The sequence below is a fragment of the Siphateles boraxobius genome, unplaced genomic scaffold, assembly GCF_051911475.1.
Source record: "Siphateles boraxobius isolate OS27281-9 unplaced genomic scaffold, OSU_SipBor_1 130, whole genome shotgun sequence".
Lineage (NCBI taxonomy): Eukaryota > Metazoa > Chordata > Actinopteri > Cypriniformes > Leuciscidae > Siphateles > Siphateles boraxobius.
Genome location: NW_027508734.1, coordinates 15195068 through 15222319, shown reverse-complemented (window position 1 = coordinate 15222319; position 27252 = coordinate 15195068). Strand labels below are relative to the sequence as shown.

At 36.9% G+C, this 27252-nt stretch overlaps 1 protein-coding gene across 1 annotated transcript; it reads right to left on the bottom strand.

Moving 5' to 3' along the window:
• Positions 1-115: 115 nt before the first annotated feature.
• clcn5b (chloride channel, voltage-sensitive 5b) lies at positions 116-26370 on the bottom strand. Its single transcript, XM_077227961.1, has 13 exons — positions 26054-26370; positions 23420-23556; positions 17512-17660; positions 17340-17439; positions 14687-14874; positions 12169-12291; positions 11372-11578; positions 10902-10982; positions 9113-9667; positions 7788-7974; positions 7073-7471; positions 5158-5374; positions 116-3186 (listed from the first exon to the last, which is right to left on the bottom strand). Exons 2-13 carry the CDS (start codon positions 23550-23552, stop codon positions 3096-3098), a joined length of 2430 nt encoding a protein of 809 aa, XP_077084076.1. The 5' UTR covers positions 23553-23556; positions 26054-26370; the 3' UTR covers positions 116-3095.
• Positions 26371-27252: the final 882 nt, after the last annotated feature.

The following is a 27252-nucleotide window of genomic DNA, read 5'->3' as shown; positions in this document are numbered from 1 at the left end:
GGAGTCTTTGATTATGTAAAATAAACCAAAAAAAATTTTAGGCCACAAGCGATTTCTTTACATAGCTGAAGCAGAAACACTTGCTCTTTGACCTCCGGAATGAATGTAGTCTGCATGGAATGCATTATTCAGATTTACTCAAATGGACAAAAGTTAACATTTAACAATATGATATAAATCACAGTCACATACAAATACTGCAACAGAATGTTTGTTGTGGAAAATAAATACATATCAAAGTTAACATCAATAAAAAGACAAATACATCATCTTGGAGGCGTGCTTTGGAATAAATCATGCATAATTCTTTTCCTTCCAAACAATTTGGTAATGACCGTATTGCCTTTTTGGCGAGAAAAATCACAGGTTTCTTCGGATATACATCGTAAACATGCTCACTGACGCCTGTAAAAGCAGTTTACTCAGGTTTAGCATTTGTCCTCGGCCCTAACCTATTTGCGTAGAAAAAGACAGACACATTCTCAAGTAGACGCAAGCTAAACAACTGTTTACTTGCTGCTTGTTTGCCTTCCTGACTTAGTTAAAGACCACGTTCTGTAGATAAGAACATAGGGGGTCCTGTTTTACATTAAAACATTTCATTTGGTCCCGGTCCTGGCCCGGCTCCATTTGCACCAATTGAGTGTTGGGTTACAGCGCAAAGAGGCTCAGTACCCACCCGGATTGCAGGAATGAGTGGAAGTCCTTCGTGCCAAGTCCCTCAAATAACCCCTCGTGTGACACAGAGGAGACCTTTGTGAAACGATCCTTGCACTGACCAGTGAACACTGTTTAATTAACCTTTTCTCCTCTCCCTCCTCCCATATTCCCATGTTTTCCTAGGGAGGCAAAAAAGAAAGGCATAATCTCTCTTTCCAACACCGCTACAGCCCCCCACACAAATACACACACACACACACACACCTTTTCTTTCAGTAATCAGAGCTCAAGAATTTATTTTTCCCTCCCGCTCTATTATAACATTGCAGAATCGCCCGTTGTTTAAAGACTGGACCGGAAATTGTCTTTCTAAGAGTGGATGGCGGTCGGGGCTGCGTGACCGTGCTTGAGGGAAGCGGTCGGGGGACATCCTGGCGACCGGGAGCCCAGACAAGCAGGAGCGAATGGGAACAATAGCCCTCCCCGACCTCCATGCCCCGAATCAAACTCCCGGGAATTACGGCTTGCAGGGAAAGAGAGAGTTTAGAACAGGCATGAAAATAGTCCAATAACTTTAATAGGCCATAAAAACCCAAATGCCAATGCAGGGGGGAAATAACATGTATTGAACTGGAGGGTGGAGGTTTTCAAATGCACCGAGAAGAAAGTCGAGCGAGTATGCCTAGGAAGAGGACTATAGTATGAGTTTAGTCCTTTCGTGACAGGGAGGATCTCGTTATGTCATGATCAGATCCTCACAGCCAAACAAGGGAGGTGCCGAGAGATGCTTTGCTGAGGTTGTCTGAGGACGACAGTGTGGTTGCATGGGAAAGAACGTGAGGATGACGGACGGAGGAGTGGATTCACATCTCCAAAGACTGTATGTAAGGGTCCAGGTGCTCAATATGAGCATAAAGAAGTTGGGGGAACGTAGAGTCCCGGAGGTAATGACATGAGAGAATGCCGCAACACACCCAGTGAGCGAACCGGGCCAACAGTCAATCAGATGGTGCACAATATCCAGAAGGAACAATCGGTGAGATTGTGAGTGCCTCCTGGTGGTGCAGAGCGGGAATTGCACCTTGATTTATGTCTGAGGCTGAGTGAAAATTGGTTGTTTGGCAGCCACTACAAACTTTTTTGGAAAACTTAAGCCTGCAATGGTAAGGGTGAATTGCTTGTCGGGAGTAAGAAAGAGAGTGAGAGATCCTGAAACAGAAAGACGGAGGGAGAATCAGGCACTTCTACCAATGGGAAGTATTGAAAGCCTAGTTGACTCAAAAATGAGAATTCTCATCATTTACTCACACTTGTGTTGTTCCAAATCTGTACCACTTACTTTCTTCTGTGGGTCACAAAAAGAAGGTATTTTGAAGAATTTTGGTGAAGTTTAAAAGTTTTTGTTGCCATTGACTGACTGTATGATGTAATGTCTTATGTTCCAGAGAAGAGAGTCATACAGGTATAGAATGTCACAAGGTTGAGTAAATTATGACAAAATCGTAAAATTTTTGGGTGAACCATCCCTTTATACACCTTATGTCGTAAAATCAACTAGCTTCCCTCCAGTTGAAATTGAACGTACATTTGAAACTTTAAAAGAGTGGTACGTGATCTTCAAAGTGACTAATTCAGAGTGACTAATGGAGGAAAGGCACTACTTGTGGGCATTTTGTTAGTATGTATAAGGGAGGAAGAATAAGTGTGCCTTTTCAACATGATACACCAAATCTCACTGCATTTCTACAAAAGACGGCACATCTTCCCACAGGGATCATTCAACGCATGCAGGTTCTGACAAGACAACCTCAACGCACATTTCCCAGATCATTTCAGGAATGTTCTCACCCTTCTGAAGTTCCTTTCGAGGTCAGACCTCACTCCATGGAATGAAAACCCTGCTAAAAAATAGCTTAAACTACTGGTCTTGGCTGGTTAAGGTCTCGACTACTGGTCTTGTAAATGTCAAAAAAAAAAAAAACAGCAGGCCGAGACTAACAACCATCATAAGCTAGTTTAAGTTGTTTTTTTGGTAGAGTAAAGCACCATAAATGAATTAAAAGCTCGAAAAGAAGTTGCCCCAAATTTGAAAACACGTGTTGGCAGGATGGGCATTTGGTCCACAAACAGAAAGTCCTAATGGCAACCATTCAGTTCAGGACTGAAATGAGGTTCACAGGTGTGCACAGGTGTGCATTTGTCACATTAATGTTTCTGTAGCCTCCGGACAGGCTAAAGGACAGCTCCTGTCTGAACATGTCCAGTTCTGGAGCAGCAAAAAGCTGCCTTAGGACAATCTCACACAGCTCTACCTCAGTGACACACACAGTCCAACCACCACCATTATCATCATCATCATCATCATCATCCTCATCATCATCACAGGATGATTCATTGTGCATGTGGGTGTGTGCAGGACTGTGTCCTGAGAGTCTTCAGTTGAAGAGGATAGAATCCGGGTCTCTGTTGGCCATCTGCGCCATGTGTTTAAGAACATCTTTTTTAGTGATGATTCCCAGCATACGCCTAAAAGGGCAACAGAAAAGAGAGTTTTCTTGTTTTTAGTTCATACAAATAACTAATCTGTCAAGTCAGGAAATTATTGAACAGATGGTCCTAATTAGCATATGCATGAGAGAGACTATGTTTGCATAAAATTTCAAGGCCATGTGTACTAAGTGTGTGCATGTGTGTTTCAAGTCTACTCTCTTTTTATATGATGTCATTTCCTTTTATTGTTCTAGATAGACTTGAAGGGTGGATCATAAGGACTGTGAAAGACCAACAGCCACGTTGATCTACTTCACATCAGGAGCTGATTAACACACGCACACACACACTTTAAAAGGCAAAACAACTGCAACTAGAATCAGCTTCAGCTGTTTTGAACAAACATGTCAGGGAGCGAACTTATAAGAAAGGACCTTTGTGGAAACAAAAGAACAGACACTCAATATGGCCTTTTATAAGACAAAAACATACAGATAATTGGACTGATGAAAATGTCCCATCTCAGTGGTGCTGAGATCATTTTATTCAATCAGTGCTAAATTAGATATTTGCAGTGTATTTCTTGGTTTAATTTAATTGTAGGGTGCTATTCACAATGCATATTGTTTCAAAGCAGTTAGTGAGCGAAAGTGGTGAGGAAAAACCCCCCAAGATATTTATGTAGTAGTGAATGCAAAATAAATCTTGGGAGGAACAAAGACTCAGCAGGGGAAGCCCATTTAAACAAAGTATATTTTAATAAACAGTCTAAACTGCAACGTGGCGACAACAGATCTGTTCCCAAACCTAGTGAGCTAACTTTTGACTCTGCAAAAACACACCAAGGCAGCATCCAAACTGAGGCAGAACCTAATAAATGACTGATGTGAAATGCACAACACCTCACTCTACCAATAGTGAGTGAGGCTAATCTAGCCCATTTTTAAGCTAATCTAACCCATTTAAGCTAATCTTACCCATTTCCTATTATGACAAAGCTGCTCAAAAACGTATTTACAGAAAGCAGGACTGGTAGTATATTAAAATAATAATAGAAGTAATAATAAAAATAATAGGCTATTAAGTCCATAATACCAGATGTTTCAATAACAATGTTTTCAGAGTTTACATTTTTTAATTCAAATTACTTTTCTAGTCATTTGTGATAGTTTTTCACTCGCAGCTATTTCTCAGAAATTTCTACCCAAACGCTTGATATAACTATGAAAGTGTTCATTCATTCATTATACAAATTTCCATCATTATAAGATTTTTTCCAGGACTATAAATGACTTTTCCAGGTCTATAAATCACAATTGTTTCATGTATCCAGATTTTCCAAAACCATGGGGGCCCTCTTAAATAAAAATTAGTTGTCGAGAGAACAAATTAAAAACGCTTATTAAAGCTTGTTTGGTCTGATTTTAAATAATTTGAAGTAAACTTGAGGCCCCCTGGAAGTGTGCTGAGGCCCTCTAGTGGGCCACGGCCCCCTGGTTGAGAACCACTGAACTATATACACTTTTCAGTATGTAATACAATTTAATTAACATTATCAACATTTCTCTCAACTCTTGTCCAGCATTTTGAAAGGATTTTACAGCTTGGCTCATCTTAAGGCATTCATAAAGGCCTTATCTGACTGTGATGCTCAAAGTTTGGCCAAATGTTAAATGTATCTTAGAATGTTTCATAGTGTTGCTGCCACAGATGTTGCCTTTAATGTTAGGTAGCTCAAGCGCACTAGATTCTAGAATGTGTGACTTTAAGGGTGAGATTAACATATTTCAATCTGACTTGCTTTTATATAGTTGTAAATGAGACATTAACACTAAAATGCTGTTTATTTCAACTTGGTTCAGTTGAATCTAGCATGAGATGCCACAAAAAATTATAGCCTCATTCTGCTTCTCATGGGAGAAAACAAATAACTGCTACACGGATATCTCATCGACTTCTTTAAATGGATCACACAGCTGTACACGTCACCCATTCCCACAGACTAACCCGTTCTGAGTGACGAGGCACTGCCGCAGGCCGAGTTTGCGGAAGATGTCCACCACGATTTCCATGGGTGTGTGCACAGTGACCGTGAAGGGGCTAAGATCCAAGATGCTGTGCAGTTTGACAGCAGGAGGAGCGTTGGGTGACGCAGGCAGATCACATTCACTGAACAGGACGGCAGACACGCTGACAACACCTTCCTGATGCCGACGTGAATTTTCTGAGATAATTGAGTGAAAGTTAAGCAGGAAAAAGGCAAAAAACAGGAAAATTATTAAAAAAACAACACTAATCCATCAGTTACAACAAGGGTCAATTAGCAAAACGTCTGATGCGGCCCACGGACAATCATATTGCACACAAAAACTGGCTGTAATCACTGCATCCAAACTAATTGGCTGGCTGCTCTAAAATGTCTTGGAAAAAGGGTACACAGGTTTTTAATTAGTCAGATAAGAAACTAAGTTGCACTTACAAGGCGCCAGTCAGACAAAATCTTTGTGCTATCAACTCTTTGACAGAGATCCAAGAGTTTGGTTTGGGACACTTAGTAGCAAGTAGATGAGATATCCTCAGGCACAACTTGATCTCCCAAAATTTCTGAATATACGAAAACTGCTTTCAGACTGTGGTTGGTTGCGTCAGTCGGCAGGTTTGCAAGACTCCTAGCAGTCAAACTGATGTCAAATATTTGTTTAATCTACCGTTTAAAAGTTTGGGGTAGATTTTGTTATATTTTCTAAAATAATTTTCTCTTTATACTCAGCAAGGCTGCATTTATTTGATTAAAAATTACAGTAAAAACAGTCATTTTAAATTGTAATGATATTTAACAATATTTCTGTTTTACATTTAAATTTATTTAAAAGGGTTAGTTCACCCAAAATCTAAATTCTGTAATTACTCACCCTCATGTTGTTCCAAACCCATAACTCTTTTGTTCATCTTAAGAAAATAAATGAAGATCTTTTTGATGAAATCTGAGAGCTTTCTGTCCCTCCATTGACAGTTACGCAACTACCCCTTTGACGCTTTAAAAAGAGATTATAAAACTACTCCATGTGAATTGTGCAGTTAAGTCCACATTTTCTGAAGAGACACGATCGCTTTATATGATGAACAGATTCAATTTAGGCTTTTATTCACATTTGAACATTGATCAGCGAACATAAACAGAAGCCTAACCTTTATACGCAAGAACAAACCTCATTGGTTCTTGCTGAAGCTCAAACGCGCTGCGAACGTCTTGCAAACATGTTTGAGCTTCCGTTTACCACAACTGATATGAGAGTTGATGAATTTTTATATGTGAATAAAAGCCTAAAATTAATCTGTTCGTCATATAAAGCGATCCTGTCAATTCAGAAGATGTGGAATAAACCACTCAATTCACATGGATTAGCTTTACAATCTCTTTATGAACTTTTTGAAGTGTGGTAGTTATGTAGCAGTCAATGGAGGGACAGAAAGATCTCACATTTCAACAAAAAAAGATCTTAATTTGTGTTACGAAGATGAACGAAAGTCTTACGGGTTTGGAACGACACAAGGGTGAGTAGCTAATGACAAAATTTAAATATTTGGGTGAACTATCCCTTTAAACAATTTGTTTCTGTGATGTCAAAGCTGCATTTTCAGCATCATTACTCCAGTCTTCAGTGTCACATGATCCTTCAGAAATTCTAATATGCTGATTTGGTGCTCAAGAAACATTTCTTATTATTATCAATGGTGAAAACAGTTTTTGTAACAATGTAAAAAATCTTTACTGTCACTTTTGACCAATTTCATAGATCCTTGTTGAATAAAAATATTACTTAAAAAAATATTACAGATCACAAACTTTTGAACGCGACTATGTACAGTATATAAATAAATAGCGTAAATGTGTGGAGCACCGATAAAAACAAATACTCACCTAAAGATATGACCAGATCCCTCCTCAACACAAAGCCCACCAATCTCTGAGACTGATGTGAGATCACCACAGGAAAGCCACTGTAGGTGGTTTCTACGATGAGTCTCTCCACCTCCTCTACAGTCATTCCGCTCTGCGTCAGCACAGACAGCGCTGGGCCACTCCGCCGTGGTCGCATCACATCCGTGGCAAGAGTCTTGTGGCGGAATTCCTCTTTGGCTTCCAGGAAGGGGTAACCGTTCAGACGGATGTGGGCCTCATAGATGCCCTCACGACCCAGAGCGTCTGCAACCCATTTGCTGGTCATGGCAGCAGCCATGAGAGGCACAATGTACTCTAAACCTCCAGTTAGCTCAAACATAATGACCACAAGAGAGACTGTCATACGGGTCACACCACCTAGAGTGGCAAATGAGAAGAAAAAAAAAATCATTTTAATACAGATATAAACCACTAACATGACCAACAGTTATAGTGAAGATTGCCTTGGCAAGCAACAATAATTAGGGTGTATAAAGGAAATAGTTCATCAATAGTGCGACAAAGCCAATGACTAAGCAAGGTCAAGCCATGTTCCTGAAAGCCAACATGAAATGCTTCTGCATGTAAGACTGCACAAGGCAATTTGGTTGTAACTGCAAAGTGCAAAATTAATAATCTGGAAAATGAATCTTCAGTAAATTTTTCACAGAGATGGAGCTAAATCACCCCTCACCCAGACAGGCTGCTGCGCCCACCATGGCGTACAGGCCCGGCGTGATGCAGTCCGCCCCAGGAGAGCACCAGCCTCTGAAAACTTTCCAGTCATGGTGGTAGATGGCCAGCTGCTCCATGCCCACACCAAGAAGCCTGCCTGCTATAGCCCCCACCGCCATACTGGGGATGAACAGACCGGATGGCACCTAGAGAGGAACAAAGAGCAAGACAAAATAAATAAAGATGGCAGAACTTACATGTTATGCAAGCAGTGATTTGACAACTTCTAGGTTTTATTGTGGTTTTTATCGAGTTTAATCGATAAAAAAACAAAGAAAAAACTGATAATTTTATGGTTTTCTATTTTATGGAAACTTCCAAATTTATACTGTAACTGCACCATGGTAAATTTGTGGTGCTTAAGTGTTTGGCTATTTTTATATTGTATAGACAATTTGGCCCTTTTTGGCGGTTGAGGAATAAAACTGCAATTTACTCATGAAGGAACATTTGACCCTTGTGCATCCTTGAGGACATTTGTGTCTTTTTCAGGGTTTTTTATTATTATTAATTTTATATATAATATATATATATATAAAACATTTGCCTGTGTTAATGCCAACTGCATACATTTTGGCACAAGTGTGTATTTATATTGGAATTTTACTATTTCTCATTTACTTAAAATCTATTTTACACTAGGTAGGTACACAAAATAGTTAGACTTAGGACCTTAAGGACAAAAATGTACCCATTTAAACTGCAATTTTTAATTGCAGGAACATTATACAGACTTACAGTATACAGTACTAACAAATCGTGTGTGTGTGTGTGTGTGTGTATTTGGAATCTAATGCAAAAAGTTTTGTACTGCGTTCAAACAACATCTTAATGAAAGCTCTTTTTTTGTTCAACCTCATGTTTGAAACAACTTTTTTTCACAACTTTGATATTCTAGCAGTTTTTGAATTCAACATGTTTTATTAAATATATATAAAAATGTATTAATATACATATAAATAAATGTATTAATATGTATGTACTGTATATAAATTAATGCTCAAAAAGATTTTTTTTTTAAACAAACCAACAAACTTTTTCTTTTTTAAACTTTAACAATAATCAGCTAAGGGTCTTTAAAATGAGACCAAACTTAAGTCTTTGCTCTAAAGCTTCAAATTTGTATCAAGTTTTTGGACACTGACATTTTGGTCCTCTAAGGGCCTCAGAGTAACTTTTTAAATTGACACAAGGGTTAACAAAAAAAAAAGTCCATTTACTCGTTAAGCAGTTTACTCTCAGAACTGAACTGAGACTTGAGTTTGGACCATCTAGGTCTGTTACCTTCATGCCAAATGTAGCCACAGTGATGAACATCTTAAAGAGCAGTGCAAGAGCGAGCAGCAACATAGCCGTATAGAGCTTTGGCCCCGCCGGACGATCCGCCAGACCGTTAGCGACAGTAACATTAGCACTTCCTGTTCTGCTTCCACTGTAGTCGCAGATTCTCGACGAGTCCAGCAGACTACAGTCATTGAACAGCTCGGAGATCAGTTGGCTGCCATTCATCCGAGTGTACTCATTTGGGAACGCTAGCAACGCTGTGATCAGGGTGACCAACAGAACCTCGAGGACAGGGTAGTGCCCAAGGCAGGTGTTCTTTCGGAGACGGCACCAGGCGATGTTAGCTCGAATGAAGAAAGCCCCCCAAAGGCCACCAAAGATGCCCAGAAATATGAAAGGTATGAGTTCTAGAAAATGCCAGGGAGTGTGGAACTCCACATAGAAAAGGACCAGACGGCTGTTGCCAAAGGGGTTAATGGAGCGAAGGGTGAATGCAGCAACCAGAGCAGCGAAGAACGAACGCCACAGAGTCTTCAGAGGGAAGTAGTAGCTGACCTGAAAAACACAATGAGACAGACATTTGTCACTGTCAGGTGTTAGAACAACATTCAGCAGATGTTTTCAACATAGATAATAATAGACCAGTTGGGAGCAGACACCACAGTTACGTCATATGTAGCTACGCGCGCATTGTGGTGGCAGAAAACAGTGGTAACAAGTGGAGGAAAACGTGCAAAATCCAGAGAATAAAGATGACTTTTTTTTTTTAATACTGTCGTCGAAGACACCCTTTGAAGCCGAACGCAGACATTTATGGTTGCAAGCCATTAAACGGACAGACTCGACTGATGAAACCTGCAATCTACTATTAAAGCATTAATTTGATGTAAATAATAGGTATACATAATATTCACATTATGCAGTTCATTGGGGACATTAGCCCTACAGTTAAAGCATAAAATAATATTCAAACCAATAACATTTAAACCTATGAAATTTTTATCTCACAATTTTGACTTTTTTCTTGCAAGTGTAAATCCCAATTCGGAGGATTTTTTTTTTTCCTGAGATATGAGATAGAAACATGGAATTGCGAGAAAAAAAGTCAGAATTTTGAGATAAAGTTATAGATTTAAAATTTCTGGGCATTACTTTTTTTAATATTTTTATTTTATTTTTGTACCCATTATTCTTTTACCGTATATAAACCTGTAATTTTTTTGCCACCAGGTGGGCTTCACCCATAAAACACTTTTTTTTTATTTAATTTTTTTTATCAGATATCTGTGTCAATAGCATGACTTTTTTCTCTTTCTTTCAAGAATGAATTAAAAATGTAATTACATCCAGAGAGTCAAATGACAAGAATACATTTCAGATATATCCATGTTTTAAAATACCTGAAATTCTAACTTTTTCTTGTCACAAACATTTATTTTATTTTAACCACGGTATTTTAACCATATAAATAACAGTGAAACAGTTTTATTTTATAGTATAATTCATTTCTGAAAATGTTTTGTTGGCCAAATAAAATGATACCGTAATGATATATACGGAAACTGAATCACAGAGAAATCCCCTTTAAACACTCATTATCACTATCATTATCATAAAATGACCCCCTCAAAATAATCGCTGATCAGCCTGTCTGGGTTTATTTTGAGTGTTTTTTGGCTGACTATATAATAACCCTTCCAAATGGGAAAAAAACGCATCAGAAACAGTACTATAAAAATAAATGAATCTCTTTGTTTATGGCAGGACTGCAGAAATATAAAGCGCTTACCTCCTCAAGACTGAAAAGCACCCCTCCAATAGGAGCACCGAACGCAACGGACACTCCCACTGCAGATGCTGCAGACAACACCTGATATACACACACACAATGAATATTTACTTCATTTTAAATCCATTCCATTTCTATTCCCCAACTAAAATGCACAATAAAGAGCATATTCACCTTCCTAAATATGTGACCAATGAATTATACAATTCAATTATATAATCCTGATCACGTGATTCAGGAGGACAGCCTAGAAAAAGCCTCGTCTGTTCACGATTTCTATTACCAATTTGGCACTGGCAACTTCCAGCACATCAGTTAACAGAGACCAAGCCAAGAGGCTTAAATCAATGTATTACATTACAAGTTTTGGTCCAAGACACAAAATACTTTTCTGTCAGTCTATCCCACACTCCCCTCTCCCTTATCACTTCATCACTCCATTCCTCCTCTCCCTCCCCAGTTGCTCTCACCTCTCGTCTCTTAGCCTCATTTCGACGGTATTTGGTGAAGAAATGGCATAGGATGTTTGCGCAGCAGCAGGCTACGTGAACCAGTGGACCCTCTTTCCCCAGACTGAGGCCGGAAGATACGGCCAGCACCAGCGTGATGGTCTTTATGATCAAAGTCCACTTTCCCAGGTACCCACGGATTATAAAGCCACTCAGGATGGTTTTAATCTGCAAGAATTAGTGATAGGTTATAAAGGATTCAAAATTATTCTCAAAAAACTGGCTATTTTCCAGAACAAGAGTTGAGGAGCAAGTATAATTCACTTAAGCAGTTTTTCTTGGCATACGAACATGTCTTAATGGATCGTTTTAAAAACAGCCATTAAAACGGTCCTTAAATCTCGTCTGACAACTCCTCCACATGAATTTAGAGCAGTATTACAACTGCAATCATCTAACATGGGTTTTTTTTTCAGACAGACCGTGTGACTTATGTCAGAAAGCCTCATCTGAAACATCTGAAAACATTTTGAACATCTGAAAACAGTGCAGAAAACTGTAGAAAAATAGTTTGTCTCTGTTCACTCTACTCACATTTTGAAATATAAAACAGGAAAAAGGAGGTGCTTTTTAGTCTAAGTGAAGCTGAAGTCTGTAATTTCTGCACCACTAGAATTGCAAAAGTAACTAAATTTTGACCAATCCTGAAGAAATTGTGATTGTATGGCTGAAGGAAAATTCCATTATAGGTGGAATGAGCTTGAATTTGTGAAAAGATACATGGCTCATCATATGTGAGCATCTGAGGAGCTTCTCACCTCTGGTATTCCTGAACCGCAAGCGTAAGGGGCGAAGGCTCTCACCAGAGTCACTGCCAGGAAGGCGAAGAGAAGAGCCAAGCTCACATACATGAAATAACTCACCACATACGCACTGGCCCCCTGCAGGACACACAAAGGACAAAGCTGAAATCATGGGGTCTTATACACCGTCACCCCCTACAGGACAGTTAGAGGCCACGCTTATTCTTACATGCCATTTACTCACATCCTGAAGTTGATAATCATGAAATGAATAATGAGGGATTTAGGAGAATATGACCTCCTAATTGAGGCTTGAAACTCCCTCCCTAATAAAAATGTATATCTTTAATCTAGATTTACATGAAATGTTGGTTTAAAGTTCTTTAAAATAATTCCTTCAATTCTCAATAGAATGGATACTGAAAAATTGGAAATTCCACAAAAAAAAAAGTTACTGCAATTCAGTATTTGTAAAAAAAATTACTAAATTAAAATTACAATTAATCCGAGATGAAAAAGTTTTACTGTAATTTATTCAAATTTCTACATTGTAGCTTTGTCTTCATACCACAAGAGGGTGATATACATTACCGTTCAGAAATCAACTAATTTAATTTAGGCTTTGCAGAACACTGTCATACATTTGAAAATCTTTGAGCTAAACATGCCTGGATTCTGCTAAACTGAGAAGACTTCTGATAATCAGACAAAAAAAAAAAAGTACACATCCGTTTTTCATCTGTCAACTACTGTAGATGTAAATAACAATGTGATATTCTACTAAAACAATAACATTTGTGATTTTTCGTGTGAGTGAAAACAACGAATGATACATTTGATTTAAAGCAGTAAACCACAACATGATGATGAAATGATTACTAGGGCTTGAAATTCACTTTTTTACTTGTCAGCACTGGTGCTCCCAAATTCAAAAAGTTAGGAGCACTACAACTACAATTAATATATTCAGGGTTTCTGCAGGTTTTATAAAGGTAAATTTAAGACTTTTTAAATATCTTTTTAAGACCAGTAAAGAAAATTTAAGGAATAAATGGAAGGGAAACGGAATACATAAATATATCATCTAAATATAAATGTCTAGGGATAAACACAATTTGTTGTATGAGCAACACTTCACAGTTTAATCTCCATTACTTTTTAATTCATATAATGAAAAAAGTTGCTTTAATCGCTCTGCTCTCAAACACTAGAATATTTTTTACTGTATGATCACACTGCAAAAAGTGCTGTTCTTACTCTGTATTTTTGTCTTGTTTTCAAGTGCAATTTTCAAAAGATTTTTAAAAAATCAAATGCATTTACTTGAGATGCAAAATTACATAAATTGCCAAATTGATCAAAATGAAGCAAGTTTATGATTAGAACAAGATAAAATATCAGCCAATAGGCTGAAGTAAATGCATCTTGATTTAAAGGTGTTTAGATATTTGTATTTGGAAAAACAGGTCAAAAATACTGAGAAAGATATTCATTTTCACAAGGCATGCAACATTTAATACAATGATTATTAATTTAAAACTTTCTGCTCTGATTGAAGACCTTTTAAGGCCACATTTTGTGTAAGAGCGAATTTAGACTTCAAAACCTGCAGAAACCCTGAAATTATTAACAGATTTCTTTTATTTAAAAGCAGCACCATGAGTTGTAACATGGTGTTAATTAAGTGAAGGTGAGCTCTTCTTTAGCGATGGTGTAGACGGTGTTAAATTTCCCATTCAGCCCTGCCAACCAAGTGGAAAGGCCGGCAGTGTTCTGACGATTAAAAGCTTCAACAATTGAACTCGATCCGGAATTCTTAGCCACACACTTGTGACTTGTCCCAGAATTTCTTGTGCTTGGCACTCTCCTGGTGTTTAATCAAGCTCTCACGCTTAAAATGTGTGGATTCAGAGGTGAATGCAGCGTTACCTGCAACCTCTGTCTCACCGCTATTTACATAGCGGAGCATAGCCGAAGTCTTTTACATAGCCATTTACATAGCAAAGTCTTTCAGCCACTCTCCAAAAACTGTAAACCTTCTTTTCCGGGGGTGGATCCACATTCACCACATATTCACGTTCACCAACTCCAGGAGTTACATTATCTTTAACTTTATGTGGCTTGCAAAAGAAAGCTCTGTGTTCTTTTCATCTTCTCTCTTCAGCTCTTTACATTTTGTGCGCTAGTTAACTCCCTGTCACATGACAACAGAGCAAAAAGGGGGAAAGGGATGATCGATGGCTAATATTAACCAATCTAAAATCTGCATTTAAGTTAAGAATGAGTAAAGAGAAAGTTTAATTGGTTGTGTAACGTTGGATACGTTTTGGAAAGAAATGAAAACAGGTCGCACCACAACAATTATTTGCACTCGCACAAATGCTCCCAAATATATTTTGAGGTTAAAATTCAGGAGCACATGCAACCAAAATGGTTGCAATTGCAAGCCTTGGATTACATAAGTAATATGGTGCACTGATAACATGGATCTCTGTCATGCAACACTTCCGTGAGGGTTGAATGTGGAACCCACCTCATTGACTCCAACCATGAGCTCTGCCCAGCTTTTCCACTGAGGACACCTGTCTCTTTCATTGAAAGTGGTTTCATTGGATGTCCAGCAACAGTCCTCATGATTAAACCAGAACCCGTTTAGGCAAACACCCTCTTTAAGGTCTGTCATCCAATGCGCGGCAATGTCTATACCTCCAGCCAAGGCCCCTGGTAAGGGGAAGAGATGGGACACAAAAGACATTCAAGTCACATATCAAACAAATGCATTTTCACACAATAAAGAATTATCGCTACTTTTTACATTTTTTAAATAGAATATGAGTGGTTTTTTCCCATGAAAACTAGCAATCATGATGCTAGAGTATTGTGGGAAGTTGCCAAAGTATTGCTTTAGGGTTGCAAAGGGTGTTTTAAGCATTTGCTTACAGGCCCAAGGCAAACAACCCCATCCTCAAGTCCCTATAACATTCTTTATTAACCCCCCGGAGTCATGTGTAGCACTTTTATGATGGGTAGATGCGCTTTTATGGACTTCAAAACAGAAACAGGCATTTACTGCCATTATAAAGTTTGGAAGAGCCAGGAATTTTTTTAATATAACTCTGATTGTATTCGACTGAAAGAAGAATGTCATATACACCTATGACTTGAGGGTGAGTAAATCATGGGTTAATTTTAATTTTTGGGTGAACTATCCCTTTAATGTTGTATTTATTGTATTTATTAATATTGTTTTAAAATATTTCAAGTTGTGGATGAATTCCAGTGAAGAAAAGAAAGTCATGTCTATTCTCAAACATGAAACAAACAACAAAACTATTCACATGAGCATGTTTTATTTTTTCATTAATTTGATACACTACTCATTTTAAAGATAGGTTGACCAGATATTTCATGATATGAGAAATTTTATTTCATGATAAAGATATATATCATATAATTAGCTATTTTATCTTTGTAACATAAAAAAACCACAAAGAAGCAAATTACAAACAATAAGACAAATACAATAGAGTTACAAATTAAATAAACTATGTTTTTCAGATACAGTAAGTTTATTAAACATATATACTTTTTTTAACATCTTTTGTTGTTTGGTTAACATTAAATGACACACAGGTATTTTAGGCTGCTGTCACTTTAAGACTGAATGCTTGGATCTAATATACTGACACATATATGGTTTTCACAGAGCTGTATTTACGTGACGTACTCCACATGATGGGCATTTTGACAAATGTGTCTGTATTTGACCATACAGGCACAAAGAGAACTGAATCCGGGATTGCGCGCTGAATGAGAGAGAGCTTCTGGTTTGTGTTATTCAGCGCGACAGCACATTGAGTTCTTTTTTTCACAACTTACTGCGCATTATAAATTGATAAACTCTTTTTGAAGCTCCTCGTTAAATGTACACACACACTTCTTTGATGTCTTCTCGTCTGACGTTCTCTCCAGTGCTCTCTAATATCCCGCCTTCACTAACTGCAAGTTAATCGATAACGAATTGTGATTGGATGGTAATTTTGTACTCGTGACAGACGACTGCTATACTCGCTTTTATGATAACCTAGCAAAAACAATTTAGGAAAGTAGAAATACGGGACAAAACATGATTTTTTCATAATAGGTCGGGACACTCAAATTAGAGCTGAAAAATGGGTCTGGTCACCCTACATAAAGACAGACATGCCAACTAGTTACTGACCTGATGCAGACTAATATACACATAGCTGAAGCGGATTGATATTGTCTTGATCTAGAGCGATCAATAGAGCAGGGTTTCCCAAACTTTTATATTCCAGGACTCACCTAGACAAGAATAATCTATCTCAAGACCCACCAAAATAATTTTAAAGCATGAATGTGGGGTGGGGTGGGAGGCGTTAGATCTCTTTAGAGCAGTTTTTTCCTTGTCATAGTATGAATGACATATAAGTTTAATTGCAATACAATCTTATGGTACATTATCAAAAAAAAAATTAATTAAAATAGCAGCCTAATGGCTGTTGAAATAAAGTGAAGAATACTGAGTAGTTCTTGTCTGCTGCCTCAACTAAATTACCCAGACATGGCAGAACAAATTTAAAGAAATGAAAGATTAAGTAACCTTAATCTTAACCAAAGGTTTAATATGAAAGAAAAACCATTAATCATTAATTTTCTAAATCATTTTATTTGACAGTAGGCCCAGGACCTAGAATTTCAATACTAATATTTATGCTGCAAGTGTTGTTAAACTCATCACGTTATTCAGCGCAGAAAACACTTTCGTCCTCGTGTGTGTTCATGTGAAATACGTTTTACATAAATATTTTCCTTATATTGGTAGGTAGCAAAATGCACGCGAGGGAATGCAAACAACGCAAAATTTTCATCACAACAAGTTGTATCCTGCACGCTTAATGAAACACAATGCTGACATATTTATCTAATTAAAATTCAAAAATCACACTAAGCAATATAGCGATTTCTATTTAACGTTGGTGCATCGTGCAACCTGTTTGTATGTGTGTGTCATTCATGAAACGTAAATTTTGCTGCAGCCAATAGTGACTGCGCGACCCACCTCTTCCCAATCTGCGACCCATAAATGGGTCGCGACCCACAGTTTGAAAACCCCTGAATTAGAGCGTGCAAATTAACAGGAAGTGGGCAAGACGTGGGCTGACCTGACATGAGTCCAATGAGGAGCATTAGAAGCCAGCCAGAAAAGGCATCACTGATGCTGAGGAGCAAGGCTAGTGTAGACTGCTTACTCTTATTGGTGATCTGAAAGAAACACAAGATGTTAGAGCAGGAACTGTGGGTGGAGTTTCAAAACCAGGTGGAAACCCCGCTCACCTCTCTATGCCGATCTCTGTCTTTAGACTTCTCCCTAACCCAGTCGATGGTGTTGAAGTCCTCATAAGTGCCAATGCCAGGAATGGTGTCATCCAGTAGATCCAAGAGCTTAGGACTGTTGTTTAGTCTCCAATCTGCTTTACTGTGGCCTACGGGAACAAAACAAAACAAAAATACTCATGGGAAACCAGCAGACAATCTGTATTTTGCGTGCAGGACTGCATGCCTATTCTGTTTTTCTATTGTGAAAGCAGAATGCAAATAAAATGCCAATTAATGATGGACAATTCCCATTGTGGCCTGAGAGGAATTACAGATAACCAGTTCACCATTTCATTGTCAATCAGAGCTGTTAGCGTGTGTAATATCGCTGCCTATCGCACTTTGAATGACCCAGAAAGACTTAACAAAAAGAAAAGGGCTGATGTTGACCTCAAATGCTGACCACAAAATAACAGTGGATGAAGTCAAGTCAAAATACAAGCCAGTTAGGACAGGATACAAGTCACTGTTACATATGTTTACACAGTACATAAAGCACTTTTATTTTACTTTTAACGTGTTTACTTAAAAAAACAATGACTAACCTCCAGAGCACAAACTTTAGTAAATTTAGTAAATTATCTTATTCCAAGAACTAGGAGACATGTAATGGAACACTACATTTAGCGTCAATACTGTAAAATCACTTTTGTACAGATTAGACAGGAAATAAATGGACAAGGCTGCGTTTCATAAAACCAGATTGTAGAAGCATTAGCACCAATGGTCTCTATGATCAACTTAGCTCACTATGCTTTTGAAAAACGGTGACCAGGCCATTTTGGCTACCATCTAACGTCAGTATGCAAATAAGTCAAATGACAATGAACTGAACAAATGTTTCAGATCAAACTGGTTTAGCTGGTTCAACAGATGTAGAGCGAGAGACACCAGGGCTGCATTCCAGTCCAAAATTGACATGCCCTTCACTTGCCAACTTCCCTCCGTCTCGTTCACTCGGATGTGCGTCATTGCTTACGTTGCACGAGTGCCCACTACTGGCAGAAACTGCAATGGGCTGAACTGGAACGTCCTAAGCCCTTGATCACTTGGAATCAGCTATGGAGTTGATTTATTATTTACAATTTTTTTCCCTTTAAGAATTTGTTTAATGCAGCATCCAAATGTATACAGGTGTGTTTGGGTTGTTTTATATAAAAAAAATTCTAATTAATATATTATAGAGTTGTTTTTGGTGGTGGCGATTAGACGAGATCTGTGGTGACGTCACAATCGTGTTGCATTGTGGTATATGGATATGCCTGAAGTGTACATATGAAGTAGACTCGCTCCCTCGGTCAAAATCGAGGGAACGAGGGTCTGTCCATATAAACTTCCCTCGTCCACTTCACGAAGTGGAACGCACTTCAAAATGGCAGCAGGGATTCCCTGAGGGGAAGTGCTTAGGGATGTTCGCAAGTGCATGTCTAAAAGTGGACTGGAACACAGCCCAGGCCTTCATACTGGTTTAAAACCAATGTGTGATACAACCTAAAAGATTCAGGTTAAACTTGAAACAAAAGGCGTCTGACAGGACAACCGCATTTTTCATATTTTCAACATCTGACACACAGGACAGTAATGCTGCTGGCTATAAGGCCGCATTTCATGCTAAATAATAGGACCAGTTTGTGCAGTCAGAATATTTGTCTGAGCAAAATAAAAAATAAATAAAAGGAATAGTTCATTGCAATAGGTCATTGAAAATATTGTGAAAATATTTCAAAAAATGTCTAAGCTGCTCTTTTCCATACAATGCAAGGGAATGGAGACTTTGGCTCCAAAAAACACAAAGCTATAATTTTTTGTCATATTTTTGTTTTGCAAGAGGAACAAACCAAAAATGAAGTCATTCCTTTGAAGATTTGTATATTGTTATAAAAAATTATTTAAAAAAATGTATATTTCAAACCTCTTTTCAATCAAAGAATACTGAAATATGTCCGTTTACACAAAAATATTAAGCAGTGATTTTAAAATTGATAATAATAAGAAATGTTTATTAAACACCAAATCAGCATATTAGAATGATTTCTGGAGGATCATGTGACACTGAAGACAGTAGTAATGATGCTGAAAATTCAGCTTTGCCTTTACAAGAATAAATTACATTTTAAATTATATTGAAATAAAAGTGTTTTTTTTTCAAACTTAGCAACCCCGAATTATTGTATATATCAGCAAAAATAATGGCAGTGCAGACTAAGCTCTTAGTAAATGACTACTGACTACAGATGTTTTTGTTTCTCCTCAAAAAGAAGAAAAAAATTTAAAGATCAACAGTGGAACTCTGTGAGGACAAAAGTTTGAATGCAAGTCTAAAACTTTTTCAATTAAACAGGAAGTTTTAGCACTCTAAATAATTTTTTTTAATCTAATCTAACCAAAGCACCACAGGAAAATAAAGTTAAAGGAGAAGTGTTGACTGTAATTTGAGTCTTGCTGGAAAAGAGATGGGGGTTTAAGAGAAACCAGCAGCTCTGTAAAATGAGTCTGTGTGTGTTGTCATTTAACTGTGATCTCACATGCAGTCATTTACTGATGATCCAAAAGAACAAAACAAAAATTTATAGAAAGAGTAAAGACTGAAAAAACCAAAATAAAGAGAATACCATGAACAACAGCAGCACAAACTAAAATAAACTCTCAATCTACTTCCTTTTAGTTTCCACTTTCGCTTAATTCTCTGGTGACTCCCTCGATCCAAATCGTTCAAGCAATGAAATTATGTGAATGCTGCTGATGTCTTTAACAATCCCACTGAATATAAATATGATAGCATCAGTCTTCAACGAGTGGTAAAATGCATACGATGGCTGTAACTACATTTCCTTCCTGTCAAAGTGAGGCATGACTGCCAAATCATACAAGCAGTAAACCTCAGAATTGATCTGACCGGGTTTGATTCTGTGTCCATGAGCTAAACTCTCTAAAATACTTTTATCTTCAATATCTTTGATCTCTGCAAATCTCCTTCATTTTATCTTCTCTTTATCTCTCAGTGCACCACTGAAAACTAAGCTGAAACACACAAGTCTCCTTCATTAGTGTTTTGCCATTGTTTTCTTAAGGATTAAAAAATCATTGAAGCCTTCACGCTAAACTTAAATTAGTCTGAACAACCACACAAAACATTACACTAATATAATACTAGTACCACAAACATATGAGGGAAAAATCTTATTCTAATTTTTCTAATAAAAGTTGTGATTATGATTTAAAATACGACTTTAAGAGAGTTTCAGCAAAAAAAAAAAAAAAAATACAGGCTTTGCTGCTCTTGCTTGTAGTTCTGCCAAAACTTAAATTCTATGTCTATGAAATAATATTATTACTACTACTAACTAATAAAATAAAAATTACTAAATAAAAGCAAAATAAGAAATATAATTACAGTAATATTTCACTGTAAAATTATTATTATTGTTATTTTACATTACAGCTGTAAGATTAGAATCCTAATATTTATGGCTGTTTTAATTTCTTCATTTTCAAATTTTTAAATAAAAAACACAATAATTTTATTTACATTACAGCTGTAAGATTAGAATAATATTTATGGCTGTTATAATTTCTTCATTTTCAAATTTTAAACTAAATAATTAAATTGAATAATACAATGAAAAATAATATAATGAAACAAATGAAAAAAATAGTTTAAAATTAAATAATATATTTAACAGTTCATAACTATAGAGTAGAAAAATACAATAATGTGACTAAATAAAAACTAATTTATAATATACATTTTTCAGTGTTTCAATTGGGTGTTTATAAAAGGTGTATCCCTTTTAAACTTTAGGACGGGGTCACACACAAAAGGATGATCATATTTGGGGTTGGTGGCATCAATAACACTGAAAACCCCTGCTTTAGGGTCCAGGGGCCGTTTGCACCAGCAAGTAAGTTGCAACTTAACCTAGTTTTGACGTAAACGGGCACTAAGATACAACTTACACACAACTAAATATTTTTGCGTTGCACCATTACACTTAGTTGAAGCGTAACTCTATGTATAAACTAAATATTTACGGAAGCCTCCGATCAGGAGTAACGGTTGGAATAAAATATCAGACTGACTGACTGAACTTCATCAATAAGATCCTCTTTTACCGGACAGACTTTAATTCTTTAGACATATATGATAATGCTGACATTTACACTCGCTTACATTTTAAGAAGGAGAACATTATGTGAGTAGATTACTTTGTTAGCGGCTCATCAACACAAACCCGTCCTACAGCGCGCCACTGTCTCATCGCTCTGTGTTGTGCATGTCAAATAAAATCAGTCATAATCAATAAATATTATTTCTTATGTTTTTTTTGTATCATCACTTGTTTATCCTTCTTAATTTTGTTTCAAATACAGTTTCTGAATGTTATTTACATATAAAAACACATATAAACACATAAAAATGTTATTCATGATTAACTGTCTTATTTAATGGAAACTTATTTTTACTGTTAGTTAAGTGAGGCAAAAGTTAGAATCTCATGACCAAAAGGTGCAACGAAATAAAGTACAGAGTTAGTAACAAACTAGCTAGTAGTAACTAAGCCTCTAGTGTGGGCTTTACGTTCCAATTTAAGAAAGAACTTACGAACGGCTGGTGCAACCCTATCCTGAAGCTTAGTCTTTGCTTCAAAGACTAAATAATATAGAATTAAATTGTTTTTCAGGTTGTACTTTTCTAGAAAACAATATAAAACAGTTCAATATAACAGTAAGAGTATAAGACTGGAAGGTACAGTGAAATGAGGAAGAAAGAATAGATTGTGAAATGCACACATTAAAAGAGGAAGTTCCTGGTCTGGAAAGAGTCTGTTTGTAACATCACGCACAGCATCATCTGTATCTGTGCAGACAGAGAACAGAGTGATCTGGTCCCACCACAGTGACGTGACTAAAAGACTAAAACAACAGTAGTATATGATCATGGCAGTACCAACCATTGAGGTATATAGCATAATAGCAATGATAGCATAAGATTAACAATGAATATGTACAAATTGTGAATGTATTTAATCAACTTGTTTACACTTTACTGATAGCCTTTTGGTACATTCACTTTTAACCCTCAGACCTAAACTAGAATATGGTAAAACGTGTGGCTTTGACAAATGTATTTACAGGATGTGGTCAGGACAGACATTTAGCCAATATATATTAAATACAAATATATCAAATGCATTACTTCACAATAAATTCTAGTTCTTTAAGTTTTTTTTTTTAAATAAATATATACACGTCTCCTCCTTTATTCCTTTAATTTTTCACATGACCCCATTAAATGTCTGCATCCTTAATATACTGATATGTCCACTGCTGGTCTGTCCTCAAACTTTAAAAGGATACTTCAGCTAATAATTAAAATTTTATTATCATCCTGTTATTATTTACCAATGAAAAGTTTTATTAGAACAAAAAAAATATATTCATTAAAATGTTCATGACAATTTGTTTACTGACACAAGCGAAAATGAAAAAGCCGGATGTGGTTTTAAAGCTAATGTTATCCAATCTTTGCCCTCAAGATTTCTTAGAATGCACATATGTAGACCAAGGGAATCAATTCATTGAAAAAAAAAACTCAATTCCCAGCCCCCCACACACACACACATTCCGTCCGTTATGGGGGCCTTAGTATTTCTGAAACTGTGCGTACGGCCATGTATATGATATGACATTCAAACTGTAAAAGTATTCTTTAATTCTCAAATGTTTGTAACGAAAGCTTAATAACTAAAAACAAACTCGTTAATCTTGCAAAACCGTAAAGTTATTTGATAAAAGCTTATAAAAAAAACCTACACTGCATCCAAAAAAGGTTAATGTCAACATACAGTATGTCGTGCCTGTGTACCTGTTGTGTAATCTCGGTCCAGAGGCGGGACATCCTCATTGAAGTCCATTGTAACATCTGAAATGTCCACCAGCTCATCATCACTGCTTGAATTGTGATAATGATCATTGCAAAATCCTCCGTTGTCCATCATCCCCCTGTCAGAGAAGAGAGAACTTAAGGTCATAGAAGAGTGAGTGCACAAAAAAAGTCCTCCTTATTGAATTTATCATCCTCAGAAGCCTGTTGCGAAATTATAACGCTGTCTGCAGAGCAGATATGACAAATCAGGAATAAACCAGAAACAATTTAACTGCTTAATGTCATTGATAATGTTGTTAATGAATGCTTAACGTTGATATACTAAAAGGTATTGACTTACACAAGGTGTTCAGAAATCGTAAAGCTGGTCTTACTGTATGTTTCTGATTCACTAAAAAGAACTGGATTTATTATTTATATAGTAATTTGTTCAGGAAACGGCAGGCTACACTGGTACAGCTATGGCCAAAAGTTTTGGCTGTGACAAAAATATTGTGTTTTGCAAAGTTTACAGTTTCAATATTTTTAGATTATTTTTTTAACCTTTCTATGGTATACTGTAAAACAATGATAGGCATTTTATAAGATTTAGAGTCTTTTAACACACACACACGGAAGGTCGGTCTTGGGGACCTTTTCTTCTCCAGGGCAATCCAATTTCCAGATGTTCCAAACAATCTGAAGAGGGCTTCATCAAGGAAAATAACTTTGCACCAGTCTTCGGCAACCCAATCCTTACTTGCTGCAAAATTTCATTTATGTTTTTCTTGTATAGAAGTGGCTTCTTTGCTGCCCTTCTTGACACCAGCCCGTTGTCCAAAAGTCTTGGCCTCACTGTGCATGCAGATTCACTCACACCCACCTTCTGCCAATATTGAGTCGAGTGAGCTCTGCAATGGTGGTGACACGATTCCATAGCCAACTCCTCAAGAGGAGATGGTCCTGGCGCTTGCTGGACACTCTAAGACGTCCTGAAGCATTCTTCAGTGGAGTTGAACCTCTCTCCTAGAAGTTTTTGATGATCCGGTAAATCGTTCTTTGAGGTGCATGTGAGGCTATTCTGATGCAACTATGATGGCTGCACATCTTTGGAGGGAATCACAGCTAACACTAGAACACAAGGATTGGAAGCACTTCTTCCCTTCTTTTATAACAATCTGCTCTTAAAATTCAGTTCTGATGATAGAATGAGTTTACTTGACTAGTACTTTACACACTTTCTCACATGCTGACAAAAAACAGTGGATTTTTTTTTGCAATTATTTAAAATCCTCCTGATCCCTCTGCACAATATTCTAGAAACAATGTGAATCAACACCACAAATGAAGCAGCAAACTTTGCAAAACAGCAAATGTATGTCACTGGCTCGCTGCCAAAACTTTTGGCCACAGCTGTATGTTTCTGATTCTCTTAAAGGGACAGTTCACACAAAAATGAAAATTGTGTCATGATTTACTCACCCTCAAGTTGTTCCGAGACCATATACATTTCTTTCTTCTGCTGAACACAAAAGAAGATATTTTGAAGAATGTCGGTAACTAAATAGACGATGGGCCCCATTGACTTCACATCAATAGTTTGATTACTCATTTTCTTCAAAATATATATTTTTTTGTTCAACAGAAGAAAGAAATTCATATAGCTTTAGAACAACTTGAGGGTGTGTACCGTAAGTTAAATGATGACAGAATTTTCATTTTTGAGCGAACTAACCCTTTAAAAAGAACCGGCTGTTAACAGCCATTCATTAGTGAATCGATCTGCACTAGTAGAGCCAATAGCGGTGTCAGTGTAAGAATTACGTAGCCTAAAATAAGAGTGCAGAAAAAACTGTCAGGCAATTTTAAACATTAGAGAACTGATTAAATAACTGTTCAAGGAGCAGAAAAGAAAAACACGCGGCTCTAGTATTTTTAATGGAATCGATTCTCCGTTTCTAATCCTACTAGTGACGGGACTCCTCTGAAAGATGATGATAGTGAAACTCGGTCCGGGTTCAAAGTTCTCTACCACTTCCTTTCTCTTTCTCAGCAAACGCTTTACAAACCAACTGATACAAACGCACGCAATTCCCCAAAATAACTTGCAGCATCACCGACCGTCTGAGGGCTTTTGAGTTGTCAGCTCCTTTTAAACTCTAAGCAAAACAATGCTGATTTAAAGACCGTGTTGAAACGTCATCAGATAATTTGTCCATTATTGAGGAGCTAGATCAATAAAGTGACCCAGTTAATGAAGTCCTCAGTTCAAGTAGCTGATAAGAGTTTTGCCTCCGAAGTTTTAACTTAACATTACCTCATCTAAACACAGCTGTCAATTGTCTTCGTTATCTGTCACTTTACTTTTAAATCGACGCTAATGTGTTCTTTTGAATGATTCAATCAGTCTAGGCAAGTCAACTCACCTTCATTTATATAGCAATTTTAACAATATAGATTATTTCAAAGCCACGTTACAGTGATAATAGGAAATTAAAGTAACATAGATTGTTTTGGCTTTACAGCAGCTGTAGAATAAAGTTATTGTCTAGCTAAAGTTAGTTTTCTAACTTTCCAATTGAGTCTAAATGATTCAGTTGGCTGGATCCGGACAAAAACATTTCTGATACATACCTCTTGGATTCTTAGCGTAGTACTTTAAGGCGCCAAGTCTTGTGATCTGGATTTTAAAGTGCCTCGGTTAAGCAATGCCGACGTAATCTTTCCCAGCTGTCTGCCAGTGCCGTCAACTGGTGCGTCACACTTTACCCGGCAAAAACATCTCACAGCTTCCTCACCTATGTCCTCACTCTTCTTCAGCCCAGTCACACAGACCTTTCACGTGGGATAAAGTTTAACTGGGAAGGGGGTCTGTTCGTGTACCGATACCGATACATTGCTGAGGGGTTTTAATTCAAGAACTGTCTCCTTCCTCAAATAAAGTGATCTGTTTAGGGGTCAATAGCGCCACCCAACGTCTTGGTTCATTTTTTTATTTTTTATTATTGTATAATTAATTATAAAATCCGTTTAATGACCTCATATTATTTGAGAGACTACGTGGAACATTTTAAAAAAAATAATCATTTCAAAACCATTTGAAGAACTGCAACTGTATTTAAAAATGTCTGGTTAGAACGCATATAATGTAGGCTACCCATTCCATTTCACACCTTTTAGATTTATTTTAGAAACAAATTATATTATTCAGTCAGGATGCATTGAATTGATCAAAAGTGACAGTTGAGACTTTTACCTTCTGATGAATGAAATAAATTTTCAAATAAATGCTATTCTTTTGATCTCTATCCATCTAATAATTCTGTATTGTTTGATAATAAGAAATGTTTCTTGAGCAGCAAATCAGCATATTAGAATGATTTCTGAAGGATCATGTGACTGGTGATTGGCGTAATGATGCTGAACATTCAGCTTTGATATCACAGGAATAAAATAAGATATTAATTTAAATGTTAAGATATATTAAAGTAGAAATCAGTTATTTAAATAGTAATACATTTACAACATTATGGTTTATAAATCTATATCTTTAACCATCTTTAAACCAACTCTTTAACAATGGTGTATATTAAAAGGATAGTTCACCCAAAAAGGAAAATGTTGTCATCATTTACTCACCCTCAAGTTGTTCCAAACCTGTATGCATTTGATAGAAGATATTTTGAAGAATGTTGGTAATCAAACAGTTGAATCAACAGAAGAAAGAATCTCATACAGGTTTGGAACAACATGAGGGTGAGTAAATTATGACAACATTTTTATTTTTGGGTGAACTATCCATTTAAACATTCTGTATTGTCACATGTAAGACC

What these genes read in the sequence shown, in the direction of transcription:
- clcn5b (XM_077227961.1), bottom strand. Translation starts at nt 23,552, where the DNA reads ATGATGGACAACGGAGGATTTTGCAATGATCATTATCACAATTCAAGC. An exon ending in GGACCGAGATTACACAACAG is followed by an intron (nt 17,661 to 23,419) that starts GTACACAGGCAC and finishes TTGTTCCCGTAG; the next exon opens with GCCACAGTAAAGCAGATTGG. An exon ending in ATGAGGCTAAGAGACGAGAG is followed by an intron (nt 10,983 to 11,371) that starts GTGAGAGCAACT and finishes TGTGTATATCAG; the next exon opens with GTGTTGTCTGCAGCATCTGC.